Here is a 17,953-nt window from a genome sequence, read left to right on the forward strand (position 1 = left end):
GATTAGCTAAAAATTTATATCTTAAGTTTTCTCTGCATCATATAAAAGAAACTATTTTTAAAAATGAGCAACACTTTAAATTTTATTGGTTTGCTGTAATGAAAAATAAAAACATAAGTATAAAAACAGTTTTTGGGCAGTTTTCTTGTGAACCTCAAAAAAAGGCTAAATTAAGTAATTGCTGATAAAATGATTTACAATGCTCACACTATATATATATATATATATTTATCTAACAAATTAAACTTATGAAAAATAATTCACTTCACTTCTATATGTAACAAAAGCGACAGCAAAAATATCACACTATTTACATTTATTGATAAATATTTCAGCAAAAAAAATATTTAAACATTGAAATAGCTTTTTATGTTATGTTTTTTTTTAGCATTACATTAATACATTACTTACTTTAGTAAAACAACTTTAAAAAAATAAATAAAGCTTTATATTTTGAAATGGACATAATAAAAAATATTTTATCGCAACAAATTCCATATTTTAATAGCAGTTTCAATTAGCTTTGGGCATAACCCTTGTTTAGAGATAACGTTTCTGCTGTAAACAATGTGCTTATGTTTGGATATTTGTGAAATAAAAGAGAAGAGAATTGGAGTGATAAGATATTTGGCACAGTTTAGGCCATATTGTGCCCTTATTTAAGAAATAGCACATTTTTTAAGAAACAATTTTAATATTTTTGTGCTTTAAACAAGAGTGAATGAAAATTTAAAAAAAAGAAAGATTCACTCATCAATGAATTACATATATTTAAAATATATAAATACAACAAAAAGACTACTGTTGTATAAATAATTAAAAAAACAGTCTAGATTACATTAAATTGTTAATAGAACAAAAGGACGGTAATTGATAATTAAAATTTGTCCATGCCATTTCACATGTTTGTTAAATTATTGAAATAAATATATCTTTATACAATTAAACATTCTTGTATAAAGAAAAAAATGGTGTAAAAACATCTTAAAAATGATTAATAACAAATTTTTAAATTGAAACAATATCAAATTAAGCATTCAACAATGTTTATACATACTTTAAGTTCAAATTATTAATAGTACTTTCTTCAAGCTACTAGCTTTATGGTAAAAAATATAGTTGCACTGATTAATACATTGAAAAAAAAAAGCAACATTTGAACTAGGCAACAAAGTTTATTTACATTTTTGTACAAATAATACATTTGTATAGAAAAAAAAATTAAAATATTTAAAGTTACTGAACAATCTTTCTTCATTTTATTTTATAACACATAAAATGTACAAAGAATTGAACCTTTTCTTTGCTGCCTAATTGAACATTTGTATATTTTTCTACAAAATAAATGAACACAGTCTTATTGCTAATTAAAATGAAATTATTGATGAATGAAGTTTTTGATGAAATTTACTTTATGGTACGCAAAGGGAATGTTCAGCTGGAAGATTGGTTTATTGACGTGTGCTCAAGTTTTAACTGACAGAAGTGCATAGAATCTTTTACTACTAAACAATATAGGATAAAAAAAAAAGACATGCCAACATGCTCTTGTAACCCTCACAATAGTTTATTCCATCATAATAAGGCATTTTGTTTCATTTCAAAGATAAAGAATAAGTGCAGCATTTCAAGCGACCATGCAAATCCAGTTGTAACAAGCAAATTTTGCCACATCTGATGCAGACAAAGTTGTTGGTCACTGGAGGTCTATTTAATGTCTGTTTTAAATTATTTACCACTGAATATATTTCATTCAAATTTATTTACAATGTAAATAAATACCAACTGTTTAAATAAAAAAGATAGTTAGAATAAATAATTATCACATCAATTAACAATGGGGTGGGCCAACACATAGAGTAAATAAATAGAAATTCCTTTCTATTTGAACTATGAAAAATCATGTGAAACAAAAAGCAAAAGTGAAAAGCAAGTCAAACAAAATGCTGCCAAAGCAAAAGCCATAAATGGCACTCAAAGAAACAAATATTATTAACCGTTTGAACAATAAATGTATTTTATAAATTATAAAATTCGGACAAGCGTTTACATTTACATGAAGCTTATGATTGCAAGCTGCACTTACATAGCTATTAATCAAAGGTAGCTATGTGGAATATCATAAAAAAATTACTAATCAATGCCTAGATAGGGATGCTTGCATAGAGTTCTAAGGGCGGAAAAAAGAAACGCTCACATTATATCCTGTGGACAGCAGCAGTCTAATACTACTAAATGAAAATACAAATAGGAGTATTTCAACAAGCAAATGATATGAATATGATATGTATTAACAAAGATTTGTTAGTAATACATTTTTTAAAAAATAATTTGTATTAATTATTTGGTAATGTTACAAAAACAAATTCTTTTTATTCTAAATGCCAATATTTCAATAAAAGAAAAAAAAAATTAACCTACTAAGCTAAACATGGCAAGAGGAGGAGGGCATAAGAAACACAAAGTTTATCATTAACTAGTTTTGAACAAAATATTGATGTCCATTATTTCATACTTATAGTCAGTGCTTTTTTTGTAAAACAATAGGTGCTGGTACTCGGTGATGGATTGCCTAACTTTTTAACTAATAATAAATTAATAATAAAAGTTAAAATACAAGAAAAGTATTAATTTTTTCACCACATTGAAAAAGGTGCCGATATAGCTGTACCGGTGCGTACTGTCACAAAAAAAGCACTGCTTATAGTATATAAAAAACTATTACAATGATGCTACAAAATATGAATAAAAAACAAATACATAAACAATTTTACATATATGATAAGATATTTTTATAATTTTCAGTATAATGTTTTCTTAAGCAATCATTTTTTTTTGTAATTGACAAAATGATAAAAAAAACTTCAAATATATTAGATACAAAAAAAAATTACTATCAAATCTCATTGTCTGAAAACAACAAAAATAAACAAAGTAATGCTAGCCTATGTTAATGTACAAAGAAAAGCTTATGCTAAGTAGTAGAACAAGTTTTTTTTTTGTTATTGGCTTCATTAATTTGACAAAGTATTGCTAAGTAAAGATGAAGGAAAGATAGTCTTTGTTTAGTTCCAACTTTTGGCTTCACAATAATTTGTGAAAAGTTCTGAAAGAAGATTCTGAAAACATAATGTGATCTTCAATTTTTTTCCAAACATAATTTTTATTTATTTTCATAGTGAATTCAACATCAATGTATTGCTTTGCCATTAAAAAAAAGTAAGTAAATGCTCAAATGGAACAAGCATTTTTTTTTTCATTTTTTGTAGGTAATTCTAAAATGTATTTCCCATGAATAGTTACATACAATAGACACAAATATAGGAAACTATGCTGGATCAAAGTAAGACATGGAATGTTTGGGTCATCAGCTATAAACAAATGACAGCGACAACACAAGGTAGGCTCATAGTTAAAGCTTTTCTGTTTCAAGTTTTTATTGGCTAAAAAAAGTAACGAGTGTTTGCTGGAAGAGGTGGTTGGACTAATGAGTGGGAGTGAAAAAAGCATGATATGTAAATTATTAGTTTTTTTTTTTGGTCACTGCAATTTTGAACATTTATGATGAGCAGATCTCGCATATCCTATGTCGTTATTAAAAATAATCAAAACAGACCTAGTTTCATGCGTTCAGATGTCTGTTAGGTGTTTTTTTTTTAGTCATGTTTTTTACACCTTACATGTGTTACCAATACAAGTCATTTGGCAATTTGACTATTTTCAAACAAAAGCTATCCTCTGAAATTAACCTTTTGATAGTTCAATTAGTGCAAGTGCAGAAAGATAACGATCCTTTTCTCTATACTTTGGTGGCATTTTGTATCTCAAGGAGCTCGTGACTGAGCTTGATATAGTCGATGGGGAAGAAAGATTTTTTGAAGATATAGGAATGGGTTTGTGTAAAGGAGGACTTTGAGAGCCTCCAATATTCTTGCATGGAAAAGTTGGCAAGGCTCTGCTGAAAGAGGGAGAGAGAATACCTGTGGGGGAAGGTGGTGATGGAGATTTAGAGAAAATTAAAACGGGTGAACTTCTAAGTTTATAAGCAGATTGGTTCATGTCTGCATTCCTTGGGCCTGAAGTTTCAGAAACCATTGCTGGATAAACCTCATTATACTGTCCTTGCAATATCATTTGGCTGCTGTAGATGAAATTACTTGATTCTGGCCTAGAATCAGTGGAAAATAGCATTGGGGATGTTGATGCAGTGGATAATGGAGAAAAAGATGACATGGAGTAAACTCCAGACGATGATGATCCACTTGATGAAGCTGACAACTGGCGTGGAATGTAATGTGTAAAAGCAGAACCAAAATAAGGTGGTGATGCTATCTCTGGTGGTTTAATTGCTTTTGTTAAAGCAGGCAAAATGTGAGGGTTCGGAATCCTTGGCAAGGAACAGCTTCTTGCAGAATTTTCAGTCATTGTGGGAGCTTCAAAGATTTTGTCCTCTACACTTTCTAAAGATGAACTTCGTTTGATTACTGACTTTGGCAGTATACGCTCATTATATTGCTTAAGGTATCTGAAATTAAGAAAAATTATATATCCAATTATTGTAATTAAAAATAAGCTAACTTACAATTAAAACATTGTATATCAATGCTTTTTTGCAATTTACTACCATAAAGGATGATTAAAAACATGCTGGTATTGCTAAAAAGATACTTACGAAATGTTCATATATTTAAGAACTTGTAATCTAAAGAGTAAATAAACAGATTTGTTTACTTAACTTGTGTCCCTATTAATATTCAACTTACTTTGAAAGCCAAGTTTTAATCTCAGGATTGAGCTCCTCTGATAGTATTCTTGCAACATGTTCTAAATCCATTTCAAGACGTTTTAGTCCAGCATAAGGATGTTGCCCACAATGACGGTTAGCATGGGTAAAACGGCTGTGGCATCCTTAGAAATAATAATTCAAAAACAATTAGGCTATAAATAGAATCTAGCAAAATTTTGTTTTATTAAACAACTTAGAAAAGAACATCTTTGAATGAAGGAAAGAAAAAATCCTAACTTAAAATGATATAAAGAACATTTTGAGAATATATTACAATAAAATAACAAAAATGGATTTTATGAGCACATTGATTCATATATATATAAAAACAAAATACATGTAATTTTAACAAGTTGATTAACTGATAATTTATCTTTTTATATTATTATCAGCAGTTGTTCTCTAACAGGGCATCTCTTCAAAATATAATAGTTTACTAAAACTCACTGAATTACAATAAATAAATAAATGATTTAAAAAGCAAAAGGCTATGCTTTCAGTAGAACAAAAAAACAACAACAGTTGTGACTATTTCCAGCATGAAATTTTAAAGACCTAAACATGACTGGCAAACAGCACAACAAAATAATTTTTCCCTATAAGGGCCACTAAAAATAAGCAGCTCCCTAAGAGGTTTAATTGTTCTTAAATTAATTCCTCGTAGGAGATGGATTCTTTTAGGTAATGAAGGAGAAAGAATGATTCTTTTAGGTAATAAAGGAGATGGATTCTTTTAGGTAATAAATATATCTTTCCAATTTAGCTTTTTAACACCATAATTTGGAGGCATATAAGAATGTGGCAAATATCCTTATCTTTGCTTTAAGGCTTATGTTGCAAGACATGAAAAGAATCAACAAGGTGACACTCAGTAAACAGAGAAATAGAAGCAAATAATGAACATTTTTCCTGTGGTCCCAATATTACACTGAACTAAGGTCAACTGGAAAAAAAAAAGCTATATAAATCATTTTTAGTGACCTGCTTATCAGCTAATGAAAATCTGAAAAATAAATCAGACTAACCTTCAACAACACATGCAAAGGGTTTCTCTCCAGTATGTAGACGTTGATGAGTTTTAAGTTGCCCACTTTGACAGAAAGCCTTGGAACAGCTAGGATAGTCACATGCATAAGGACGTTCACCTGCAAAAATACAAATAATTATTTTAATGTTAACTGAAATAGTGGCATTCAAAAATAAAGGACATCTGAATGAGGCAGTTGTAAGTCCTATTAATTTAAAGCTTCAATAACTTGAATATATTTTTTTTTTCAGGCCATATATTTATAGGCCTACAACTAAGCCAAAGGCTACAAGACTATTTAATTCATGGCACAATAGCTAACTTTATTTCTCAAGGCACCCTATAGTCAGTTTAAAAAGAAGAAAAGAAACCATGTCATTGTTGATAATTTACACAAACTGCATTTTAAATTCTGCTTTAAAAAAATGTTAACAAGTAAGTGCATACTGCATGCATTCTTGCAAAAGTGTGCCATTTCAGAAGACCATAAGTAGTTTGAAAACAAATTTAGCATTTTAAATTGAAAAAAGTAAAGTTCCCCTTACAGATCATGCAAACTATAGGGCAGTTGATGTAAAGGTCATCTGTTTCTGTGGCCTAAAGTTAATGAGGGTGTCATGTGGCCAGCAGAATGACCAACTGCCTTTACTTTTCCCCAACTAATGTAAAGTACCCATTAGATATTGAGGCACCTTCTTCTTCTTCTTCTAGCCAGCTTTATTGCTGCTGAGCTGTGAGCTCTTTTGCAGACTGTGCCAAGGAAAAAAAGTGTGCTGTTTTCTTCAGTTGTTCAGCACTGCCGTACAGGGTGTTGGTTATGTTGGGCTGTAGTGGAAGTAGGGTCTGCCTAAGGTGGATTAGGGAGGGGCATTCAAAGAGGATATGGTTTACGGTTTCAAAGGGGTGGGCGCAATGTCTGAAAAGGGGTAGTTGTGTGGAGTTTATTTTGTTCAGGTGGTAATTTAATAGTGATGTGTGTCCTGTTCTTAGTTGGAAGATTGTAGATTGTTCTTTGCGGGGGAGGAAGTTAATACTGTCCAGTTTGTTAGGCGTAGTCATTTCTTTGTACATGGCTCTGCCTGTGTTTCCTGATGCCCATTGGTTGAGCCACTCCTCTTTGTGATTGTTGATTAACATTGACCTTAGGGTGAGGTAGTTAACAGGTCTATCTGGTTGTTCCATAGTTGAACCTGCCTTTGATAGCTTATCTGCCTTTTCATTTCCAATGATGCCAATGTGTCCAGGGATCCACTGTAGTGTAATATTGATATTTAATTTTGATATCATCTGGTGGATTATCACACTGAGTGTTGTCAACTCTCTTGGGCTGTTTGAGGTGCTGCTGTTAAGTGCTTGCAGAGTAGATTGGGAGTCTGTAAAGACAACAATATCTGATGGTGGTTGCACTCCTTCATATAATTTGTTTTCCACTGTCTGGAGTGCTATGGTAATTGCCTCAATTTCGGCTTGGAAGTTTGAGCAGTAATCACCACAGGGTGCGCTTATCTCAAAGTGTTTATTTTTAGGGAAGACCAGGAAGGCACCAAGACCAGCATTGATGGTAGCTTTGAAAGCCAATCCATCTGTATAAATATGGATAGCTGTTTTTTGATAGCTTTCGATTGTTTCAAGCGTGCCTACTTTGAGCTCCAGTGGATTTGATTCTTTTGTTAAGGTGTTATTTAGTAAATGTGTTTTGATGGTTGGTTGTTTGTAGTTTAGTCAGGGTGTACTGTATGCACTTAACAATGGCATGAAGCTGTCTGTAATGAAAATATACTGCTAAAATCTGGTACTTTTTTCTTTTCTTGTTCATCTCAACTGCATTCTGCATTTTACTGCTTTATCACAAAGATGTTGTAGGAACAGTAAGTCTGTTACACACTTGTTGTTTCAAAATACTGAAAGGCAGTTTTCTGTACTCTACTGTATTACATACTTACTTTAAAGCAATACAGATAGAATAAAGATTTTAAAATGTTCCTGCTAGGTGTTTTATTATGTTTAATCTTTGTGATGCCTTTTCTTTTAAATCTGCCATAAAGTGTTTTAGAGACAGTCTTTGGTCTAGTTTTACACCAAGATATGTTGGATTTTCTTCTTTATTTATTGGCTGAGAGTCTATTTTTAGGATGTAGTTTCTTTTTGCTGTTTTGTTGCTGTGGCTAAAGATTGAATAAACTGACTTTTCTTTGTTTATTTCCATTTTCCATAATTTTGAATATGTGGAGATAGTTGTGAGGGCTCTATTTAGTTTGGATCTAGTCAGCACTGGATATTTCTCTGTAGTCCAAATTAAAAGGTCGTCTGCATAAAGTGCCTTATTGACCGAAATGAGGTCCGGGAGGTCATTCATGAAGATTAGAAAGAGAGTGCAGCTAAGGGCTGAACCTTGTGGTAGTCCTTCTTCCAAACTTTTTTGACTAGAGATGGCACCTTCGAATCGGGTTTGGATGGTTCTGTTTTTTAAGAATGCTCTGATCCAGCTGTACATTTTTCCATGGATGCCCATTTTTTTTCATCTTCAAAAATAGACCTTTTCTCCACACTCTATCATAGGCTTGCTGCAAATCTATAAATACTGCTGTAGTGTGCTTGTTTTCATGAAACCCTTCTACTGTGTCCTGGATAAAACGAAAGAGGTGGTCTTCTGTTCTACTTGCTTTCCTGAAGCCAGCTTGTGCATTGTGGAGTGAGCAAGTACTTTCTAGCCACCAATAAAGTCGGTTATTGATCATTTTTTCTGCCATTTTGCCAATGTTGGATGTTAGAGATATTGGTCTATAACTTTTTGGGTCTCCAGGTGGTTTATTTTTCTTTAAGATGGGTATTATGTTTGCGGTTCTCCATTCCTGTGGTATGTCTCCAGTTTTCCATGTATGGTTGATAAAGTTAAGTATACAGTTTTGGGCCTGTGGTCCTAGTCCCCGAATCATTTCATTTGTTATTTTATCGGGTCCAGGGGATTTTCTTGACTTGAGGCTTTTTAGGGCAGTATTGAGCTCATGTAGAGTGAAGGGAGTGTCAAAGATCTGACAGTTGACTGTTGGAGCTTTTTCTTCTTTCTTTAAGATATTACTGAAGGCCTGGTCCAATTGTTTTCTTGGCTTTGACTTGTTAATGCTGGCAAACTATTTATTGAAGGTTTCAGCCTTTTTAAGGTTTTCTGTTATTATGTTGTCAGTGTCTTTTATAGGTTGGGGGTTTGTTATTTGTTTCTTTCCTGCTAGCTGGTGCAGAAGGGTCCAGGCCTTTCGACCATCCTTGTTTAGATCTAGTTGTTTGCATGTTGTGGTCCACTTTTTCTTTTTTTCTGTTTTAATTTTGTATCTTATAAGCCCTGTCAATTTGTGTACGTTGTCTTGTTCTCTCTAGTAGGTTTTTTTTCTATAGTCTTCCTGGCCATGTTTCTTTCTTTTACTAATTTATCTAATTCAGGTGTCCAAAAAGGTTTGTATTTCTTAACTTGGCCTCGAGGGATGTATTTTTTTGCTGCTTGTAAGATGTTGGAGACTATAGTTGTGTAGGTTGAATTGACGTCTGTCTCAATTACGCTTGATAGTCTTGTGTCTGTTTCTTGTGAAAAAGCTGCCCAGTTAGCTTTTTTATAGTTCCATCTAGTTGTTTTGTTGGATTGGTATCTACCTGGCATTCCAATATTGAGGAGTATAGGCCTGTGGTCACTACCTATGTCTTCAAGTACTGTTATTTTAGAAGAGTCGGTAATGTCTGTAGAGATAAAAGTTAGGTCAGGTCTGCTAGTTGTGTTGTGTGCTCTGTGGAGGAAAGTTGGAGGTGTAGTTTTGTTTTGCAGAAGGTGTAGGTTAGAGGCATTTGTTACATCCTCTATTTCTTTGCCACACTTGTTGTAGTGTGGGTAGCCTAGGGAAGGTGTGTGTGCATTGAAGTCGCCAGCTATTATTGTCCTTGTGTAGTGTGGTAGTTGTATGTCTATTTCTGCTGTTGATGATGGTGGGCAATAGTAGTTTTTGATGGTGTACTTTGTTCCTCCTCTCCAAAGAAGTATTTCCTGCGTGTCGATGTCTGTATTGTTCTGTATTTGTTTTACTGTGGCTTGTGTGTCGTTTCTTATGAGGGTCATAATTCCCTGGCATTTGGTGCAAAGGCATCTGTACTGTGTGTAGCCTGTGATGTTTATTTTTTTCTTGGGCAGTAGTGTTTCTTGCAATAGCGCTATGTGTATATCATGCTTCTTGAGTATGTGTTGGAGTTCTGTTGTCTTGTTTTGTAGGCCTAAGATGTTGAGTTGCAAAAGGTTTAGGTGTTTGCTGCTAGTCTGTTTTTTATTTCCAGTAGCTGACTTATCACAGGCAGTCCTGGAAGAAACTGCCATGCGCAGACCTTTTACGAGGCGACGTCTGAGCTCGTATGGATTTTTCATTAAATTCCTTGGCATTTAGTGTAGGCTGGGTGTTTCCTCAGGCTTTTTTAAAATATATAAATATATAGTCCCCGCATTTTAAGGGAGTTTTCGGTCTTGGCAATTTTCTCCAATACTGACATAAAAGGAAACATCTAGGTCTGAAGACTGTAACCGGAATATCCATGGGACAAGGTGGGGTTGGCCAATGGTCCATTCTCCGCCATCCATAGAGCTCTCCAAATGGAACTTTTCTGCAGTAGAAAGCTTAAGGTGGACTGTGCCCTGGGTATGCTCTGTGGAATCGTCACATCCTGGATCCAGGCCCCTTCACGATATCACATTCACCAGATTTAGAAAAAAAACACTTCATGTTGGGTTTATGTCTAGTATTAGAATGTAGTGAGACAAGGACCTCCGTCTGGTGTGTGCAATCCAGACCTCTGTCAAAAAGCACCTAGAGGGGGGGAAGGTCCACTATTATTCACTTAGTGAAATGCAAGTGGAAAGGCAGTGGGGTTATTTATTTCTCTTGGTCATTTCCAAGCCCCGATACCCACACGGGGGAGTATCGCCACAGAGTGGAGGTTTGGAGTCAGAGTTTTCCTTCTCCTAGATGGGTTGCGTTATTTAGGCTGACGTGCCCCATCAACACGAAGCTAAACTGGTTTTGAGGCGCCAGTGTTCCGCCTTTCATCCCTTCTCCTGTCAGTTTGTAAGAACAGGTTCCGCCGGATTTTTGAGAAAATCACACGTGAAGGCCAGGAGCTGGATTTGACTGTCAGAGGCATTTAGAGACGCAAGCCATGGGAGCATTTCTTGGAAAGTGGGTGCTTATCCCCACTTTCACCCCCGGCATTGACAGTCCTTTGGAACCCATTGAGGCACCTTAAAGATCCCAAAATTTAAAAATCCCATTCTTCACCAGGATTCAAGCCTGAGACTCCTGGTTCAAAAGCCAAGTGCTTTACCACTCAGCCACCTTAGGCAGACCCTACTTCCACTACAGCCCAACATAACCAACACCCTGTATGGCAGTGCTGAACAACTGAAGAAAATAGCACACTGCAAAAGAGCTCACAGCTCAGCAGCAATAAAGCTGGCTAGAAGAAGAAGAAGAAGTTGAACACATACTATGAATTGAAGTTGTGTTATTTTTTTTTTACAGGTCATAGGTGACATCACAATGCTTCTAAAGGGGGAGATAGCTCTGGCTAAAATTGATGGTGTTCCAGGAGTGACAACTCATTTTTTTTGTTTTGTTTGTTGCTTTCAAAAACATTCAAAATGCTAAACCTAATCATTTATATGTTAAAAAAACCTGAACAGTTTGATTACTTCAGAATATACCGGAGTATTATATAGTAGTATTACTTTATAAAACTTATTAATGTTGTTTTGAAAATGGTGTATGTGTACATAAAACTATTGCATATTTAATTTACAAAACAAAATAGTTTGCTTTCATGAGATCAAAAACTAGCCTCTTATACTTATTTTGAGCTTGATACTTGTGATGGTGGAATATTTCTTTTAAACTTTGAGATTTAAATGTGAAAGAGAGATGGATGGACAGACAGACTAAACAAAACTAATAGAGGCTTTTCAATCCCAGGCTGGTAAAAAATATTTTTTTTGCAGAGCAAGTCAAAACATTTTAAGGACATCTTTTTATATAATAAAGTTATCTATTAAGTCACTTTTGTATTTTCTAAGAAATTATATCTGTGCACTTACAATATTCTATGGATTAACTTTAAGTGTATTTTTTAATCAGAAAATATAAAGCACAAGTCATCACAAATAAAATACTGAAGCATACAAACTTCACCTACATCTAGATAAAACTAATGTTCTAACCCTGATATCAATATGACTTTTAAAGACAAAAGATAAATGCAACATCCAAATAAATAAATAAATAAAAATATATTTTGAAACATAGCCGTAACTTAATTTCGATCTAAAATTTAATCCTCAAATTCTCGTAAACAACTTAGAATCTATATGAAATCTACAAATTATTTGAGGCAAAGCCTTGAAGTGGTCGGAGCTACCGTAGTACTCATATATTACTTACTAATATTAGTTATTATGCTCATAATTATAACTGTCTCTAGGCTAGTTTTCATTGTCATTGTACACTAGTACTAGTGTAATAAGGGGTAATTAATTATAAAATTATATCTTCTACAATCCCATCTCACCAATTTCAATTTGTCTCTTGAGTCTAGCTGTCTCTCACCCACCTCTCCTCTGCCTCTAGTCACACTCTAGTGCGGTCTAGGGCTAGGGGCTAGGCTCCAGACTACACGCGGTAACACTAACACGTCTCTCTCATCACGCTAGTCTATCAACTAGATATAACTGATGAACATGTCTGTTAACAAAACCTATTATTATTCTATTATGATTAATTATTCAAATAAATAATTTAAAAAAAGACCTATTTTAAATTAAAAAAGGTATATGGTACTGTGACTGACTATGACAAGGGTTTTCCGATAGACCTATATCTCTGGTCATTCTATTAGGCCTACAGTGTACCTTACTAAATAGTCAGTAGATCTATTTAGATCTCTACTAGTACATGCCGTGTAAACATTCAACACAGACTCTTGGGAAAAAAACACACTCGTCACGTGGGAATGTTTACTATAACAAAGGGTCCGGTAAGGAATCCCCTTCATGACCCAAACAAATTTGTGTTTAATCGACATGAACTTTAAATTAACACATCATTAAGACTTAATTAAATAAAATAATTTAATATTGATGTTGATGAATTGTTAATTGTACTTAATCAATTGGCACATTAAGTACACCTTTGATTAAATGGAACTATTTCTTTCCTCGACCTTACACAAAAGAGTTATTACATTTTGCTACAGCTAATAAAACGAGGTTGTAGGCGTGGTTAAATGACCCGTAATTTTTTTTCCTCGCCATCGACCTCATCAAATTGATTGGTCCAAGCGCGACGGTACACGTTAGATCACGAAGGATTTTCTTTGCAACGTATGGTCGATAAATCCGCTGATCGATTTCCATGAATAATTGGAAATCTTAGGCCTTCTTTTTAAATTTCAGGTCCTGACAAGCCTCAAACGTTAAATGTCAGATTAAAAAAAAAACTTTGCCTATTTGTATTTAAAAAGCAAGTTTAAGCTGATAATTAGCCAATATAGAAAGTAAATGCCTTTAACTATATAGTCATTTGGGACTGCGAAGTCAATCTGACTTCGTATATAGATAGATCTAAAATGCCTTTAACTAGTCATTTGGGACTGCGAAGTCAATCCGATTTCGTATATAGATAATCTAAATTGACATATGTTTTGAAACAGAACATTATGTTCTCGTAACTAAGCTTTGCCAATAGTTTTATAATACTAGTAAGAAGAAGAATAGAAAACAAACGTAGAACAAAGGCAATAGATGGTTGTCTTGTAGTATACGTAGTGTGTGTGTGCTCTGGGCTGTCGTCTCGGTGGTCCCAGGTCAAACCACAAGCTATCATCCCCGATGTCCTGCGGAAGGTTTGGGCTAGGATGAAATCACCTTAAATTCTGAATCAGATGTCCTTTATGGTTCGAAATGACCGCATCCCTTTTATGAACCATGTGACCCGGGAAAGGCTTTTATCCCGTGGCCAGGATGTGAAATTGGCTCTTCACCAACTCCTCTGTCAGGAGTCCCCCGGCAGCTAGGTGATCACGTAATCGCACCCGGCTTGTCATGTTGCACGGTCCTCCAAGCCTCGACACGAGTTCTCTTCTCATGCGGGGCCGGAGGCCCTATCCCCACGTGGGGGCCCTCCTTATGTCTATACTGTCCCATCGCACCCGTGAGGGGACCATCACCACTCGTATGGGCCCCGTTGGGGAACAGGGAGATGGAGGTTTCGGACAGGTTAGCAAGCCTTTTTCACATCCCCACCGAGTGCAGGTACACTCGATAGAGCATACAGTGGTAGCTCACTGGGAGCCATGCTAGCTCTTGTTCTTGGCCTATCCACTTCCCCGGGCGGACATTTCCACGGAGGTGCCACGATGAGGCGACGGGAGCTGGTAATCCTCCGCATTCAATTCTGAAGGAGCATCTGAAACTTGTAGAACAGAACAAAGACCCAACCTACCCATGCCTTTTCAAAGCAAATATTTTAATATCAGACTTCACAGCTGTCTTCGAGTTCCTGTCAAAGATCTAATAACCTAATCTAATCTTAGTGCTTGGGTAGGAGAGGGGGACATAAAAGAAAAATGTATACAAATCCGACTGCCTTCATGGGATTTATTTATTTTTTTAGTGTGGGGATACAATTTCTTAATTAATTCATTAACCATTCAAATGGAATTTTTTTTTCAAAACACGATGAACTCTCTCTCTCTCTCTCCCTCGCTCTCTCTCTCTCTCTCTCTCTCTCTATATATATATATATATATATATATATTTACCTATAAACATATATATATATATATATATATATATATATATATATATATATATATATATATATATATATACATAAACATATATATAAACATATCACTTTGAGAAGGAAAAATATTTTTGTTGTTATGATTTAAATCTTTGTATATTTAATCAATTTGTAGGAATATTATAAAGAGCATATGTATGCCTATTAAGATATACAGAAGGCTAAAAATTTGCCGCTACACAGCGTAGACCTAGGGTTGTCATAGGCCTACACTTATTGATGATTAGTAAATTGTGTGATCATGTTATTAAAAGTATAAAAAAAATATAAGTAAATGGCTTCAATGTGATATCGTAAGATAAAAATCTTGAGCTTTGTATTTGTGCTACATTATTGTGTCGTCTGACAAAATCACTAAGGCCTATCTTTAAGTGTTAACACAAAAATTTAAACATCCTGAAGTATTGGTATACTAAACGTTGATAACAATAAGATCTACACAGATGAATCATTCACGTATCTGAGATAGTGCAGACCTTTTTTTTTTACTTAGCCTAGCGAAAACAATTCAATAGATTTATTCCAAGTATAAATTTAAATCAAAATATTACAACTGAAGGTAAAAATAAGTCCACTTAACTTTAACCTCGGTTATCAAAGACTCAGCTAAACTTTGAAAACAACGATCGGGATACTATTGTACTATTGGCACGATTGTCAAACATTATAAATTTGAGAAATGGTCAGGATACGTAAAAATGTCTGCCTCCTACCCCTCAATACCTTACTAATATTAATCGAAAGTATTCGGGAATGAAACTGTACAGTAGGATTAATTTTAAAAAAAAGCATCTTCATTAATTTGAAATATTTTCAATCATAAGACAAACATGCGATAGTTTCCAAAAGCATTCCACTACGCGTAAAAAAATGGATAGATTGCAAGAACAACAAGAAGTAGAGCCCAAAGTGAAAGACCAATGTCTTGTAAGAACACAAATGATGTTAAGCACTCACTGTTGTAGGCCTACTTCTACTTGTAGATACTGCAGACTCGAGTTTCAGTTCATTTTTAACAAAAAATATTAACATTGATTAACAAAAAAAAAAAGATCAAGAATAGGCCTGTAACTATAGAGTCAAGTAGAAAAACCTAAAACAAATTGATGTGGTTATACAGTCATGTATAAATAGAAGACAAGGCGCGAAATACGTAAAGAAAACGTTGGCTGCATTAGATGTGATGAAATATGCTGGTCGCAACTGGGTTTGCTTGGCCAAGTAAAACACTGCACTCATCGTTAATCTTCGGAGTCGAAGGCATTGCCATTCATAGGCTTTTTAGAAAAACTAATCAGGTTAAGAACCATTTCACTTGAAGCCTAGAAGTTTAGAAGTTAGTACGATTAATCTAAAAAAAAATCAAATCTCAAGACATCTTTTCTGAAAGACATTGTGGAAACAGATTTCTGCTATTGGGAAAGATGATGACAATTTTTGGTTGAAACCAAGAAGATGCAAATAGTTTGAAATGACCAATTTATATGAAAACAAAATACAATAAACATAAACATTCGAATCTGCATGTATTGGAAAAAGAAAGAGGTGCTATGATTCCATGGATTTGTTCTTTCTCTCCTTCTCTCTCTCTCTCTAAACAAATCAATAACACATTGTCATCGTGGGAAAAAAACTATTAAAAACAAAAGCAATATATATCCTACAAGGTTGACATCTATTATTGAACATCATCATAGTCTTTATTTTCTTCGAAGGTACCATATTTTTTTGCATTAGAAAAAAAATATTCACAATTTGGATAAACTTTAAAAAGAAAAAAAAAAGTCCTCAAACATCATGACGTGATGGTCTTTTGGTACTCTTAACTGTTCCCCAGACATCATGACGTGATGGACTTTTGGTACTCTTAACTGTTCCCCAGACATCATGACGTGATGGTCTTTTGGTACTCTTAACTGTTCACCAGACATCATAACAGTCCTGCATTAAAGTCTCTGGCCGTAAGGACTAAAATAGTACACAAGCTTTTTTGTTTAAAAAAACAACATTACCCGGTGAATGGAACTGTTAATTCTTAAAGCTCTTTGAAAACTTTCATTCCGTGACTAACTGGACTAGATAGAGTTTTAGATTTCTATAAGAAACAAAAGGTTGAAATAATTCTTTGTGTTGTTTGGCTTATACTTTTCAGATGTTTCTCCAGAAAGAAAGTTCACTAAATTGCGTCCTAGCCACGGCAGGTGATCATCGTGACGACGGACGTATACCAAACTTAAACAAACAAACAGAACCAAATAAAATACTCAGAAAGACGCAAAGATAAAGGCACATTCCTCGTTCCATATGCTAGGGCATTACATATACCAATGGTTTTTCTTTTCTAGTGCTATTAGAGCATGGAATGGGTTGCCTGAGCCAGCCAGGAAAACCAGTGATTAGGCAGAATTTAAGTCATTGGTTAACATGCATGACGCGTAGGACGTAATCGTCATCTTTTTTGAAGTAACGTCTGTATTATATAAGTTAAGATAAAGAAGACAGTGATTAGCTATTTCAAAACGTTTTAAAATAAATTTGTGTGAGTATGTTGAAAGAGAAAGAGAAACAGAGAGAGAGAGAGAGAGAGAGAAAGAGAAAGAGAGAGAATGAGGGAAGGAGGGGAATACAGCTATAAACAAAGAATAAGAAAAGAGTACCAATTGTACCTTTTTAATAGGTATTTAATATTGGTAATGCAAATTTAAAAAAAGATAAATTACAACAATGCAAATAAATAAATAGATAACAAACAAAAATTACCAAAACAAAAAGAGCAAACATGCATTAACTAAGTTTTTTAAACAAGGTTCTTACCTGTGTGAGTTCTCAAATGAGCCTGTAGAGATTTTTCTCGTGGAAAAACACGACTACATTTATTGCATCGAATTCTTGATCTGGACGATGATCCTTCAACCATTAGAGTCGTCAAAAGATCAGCACGAGGACGACCACGTTTTCCCTGGTCCTTTTCACGTTTATTTATATATGTTGCTTTATTTCCAATGAGACTGGTAGTTCCAGTCAATTGAGAAAAATTACCATGTGATTCAAGACTCAAAGCCTTCGATGCAAAAATTGACCCCGTGGGACTTAAATCAAGAGGATGCATTTTAAACATGAAAACTTAACCCTAGTGTTAGGAACATATGCACGCAACTAAATGATTTTCAGTTCTTCCTACGTCCATACCATTATATATATATATATATATATAAAAACTTCTTTTATTATAACGTACATGCCTCAGCATGAATTTTG

General features: G+C 34.2%; 1 protein-coding gene across 1 annotated transcript; it reads right to left on the minus strand.

Moving 5' to 3' along the window:
- Positions 1-69: 69 nt before the first annotated feature.
- On the minus strand, positions 70-17,892 carry LOC106067136 (Krueppel homolog 1-like). Its single transcript, XM_013226280.2, has 4 exons — positions 17,510-17,892; positions 5,812-5,931; positions 4,764-4,908; positions 70-4,525 (listed from the first exon to the last, which is right to left on the minus strand). The coding sequence occupies exons 1-4, from the start codon at positions 17,811-17,813 to the stop codon at positions 3,745-3,747; spliced, it is 1,350 nt and encodes a 449-aa protein (XP_013081734.2). The 5' UTR covers positions 17,814-17,892; the 3' UTR covers positions 70-3,744.
- Between the last annotated feature and the right edge of the window lie 61 nt (positions 17,893-17,953).

This window comes from Biomphalaria glabrata, chromosome 5 (assembly GCF_947242115.1).
Source record: "Biomphalaria glabrata chromosome 5, xgBioGlab47.1, whole genome shotgun sequence".
NCBI lineage: Eukaryota > Metazoa > Mollusca > Gastropoda > Planorbidae > Biomphalaria > Biomphalaria glabrata.

What these genes read in the sequence shown, in the direction of transcription:
- LOC106067136 (XM_013226280.2), bottom strand. Translation starts at nt 17,813, where the DNA reads ATGTTTAAAATGCATCCTCTTGATTTAAGTCCCACGGGGTCAATTTTT. An exon ending in CTTTGCATGTGTTGTTGAAG is followed by an intron (nt 4,909 to 5,811) that starts GTTAGTCTGATT and finishes ATTATTTCTAAG; the next exon opens with GATGCCACAGCCGTTTTACC. An exon ending in ATTAAAACTTGGCTTTCAAA is followed by an intron (nt 4,526 to 4,763) that starts GTAAGTTGAATA and finishes TCTTAATTTCAG; the next exon opens with ATACCTTAAGCAATATAATG.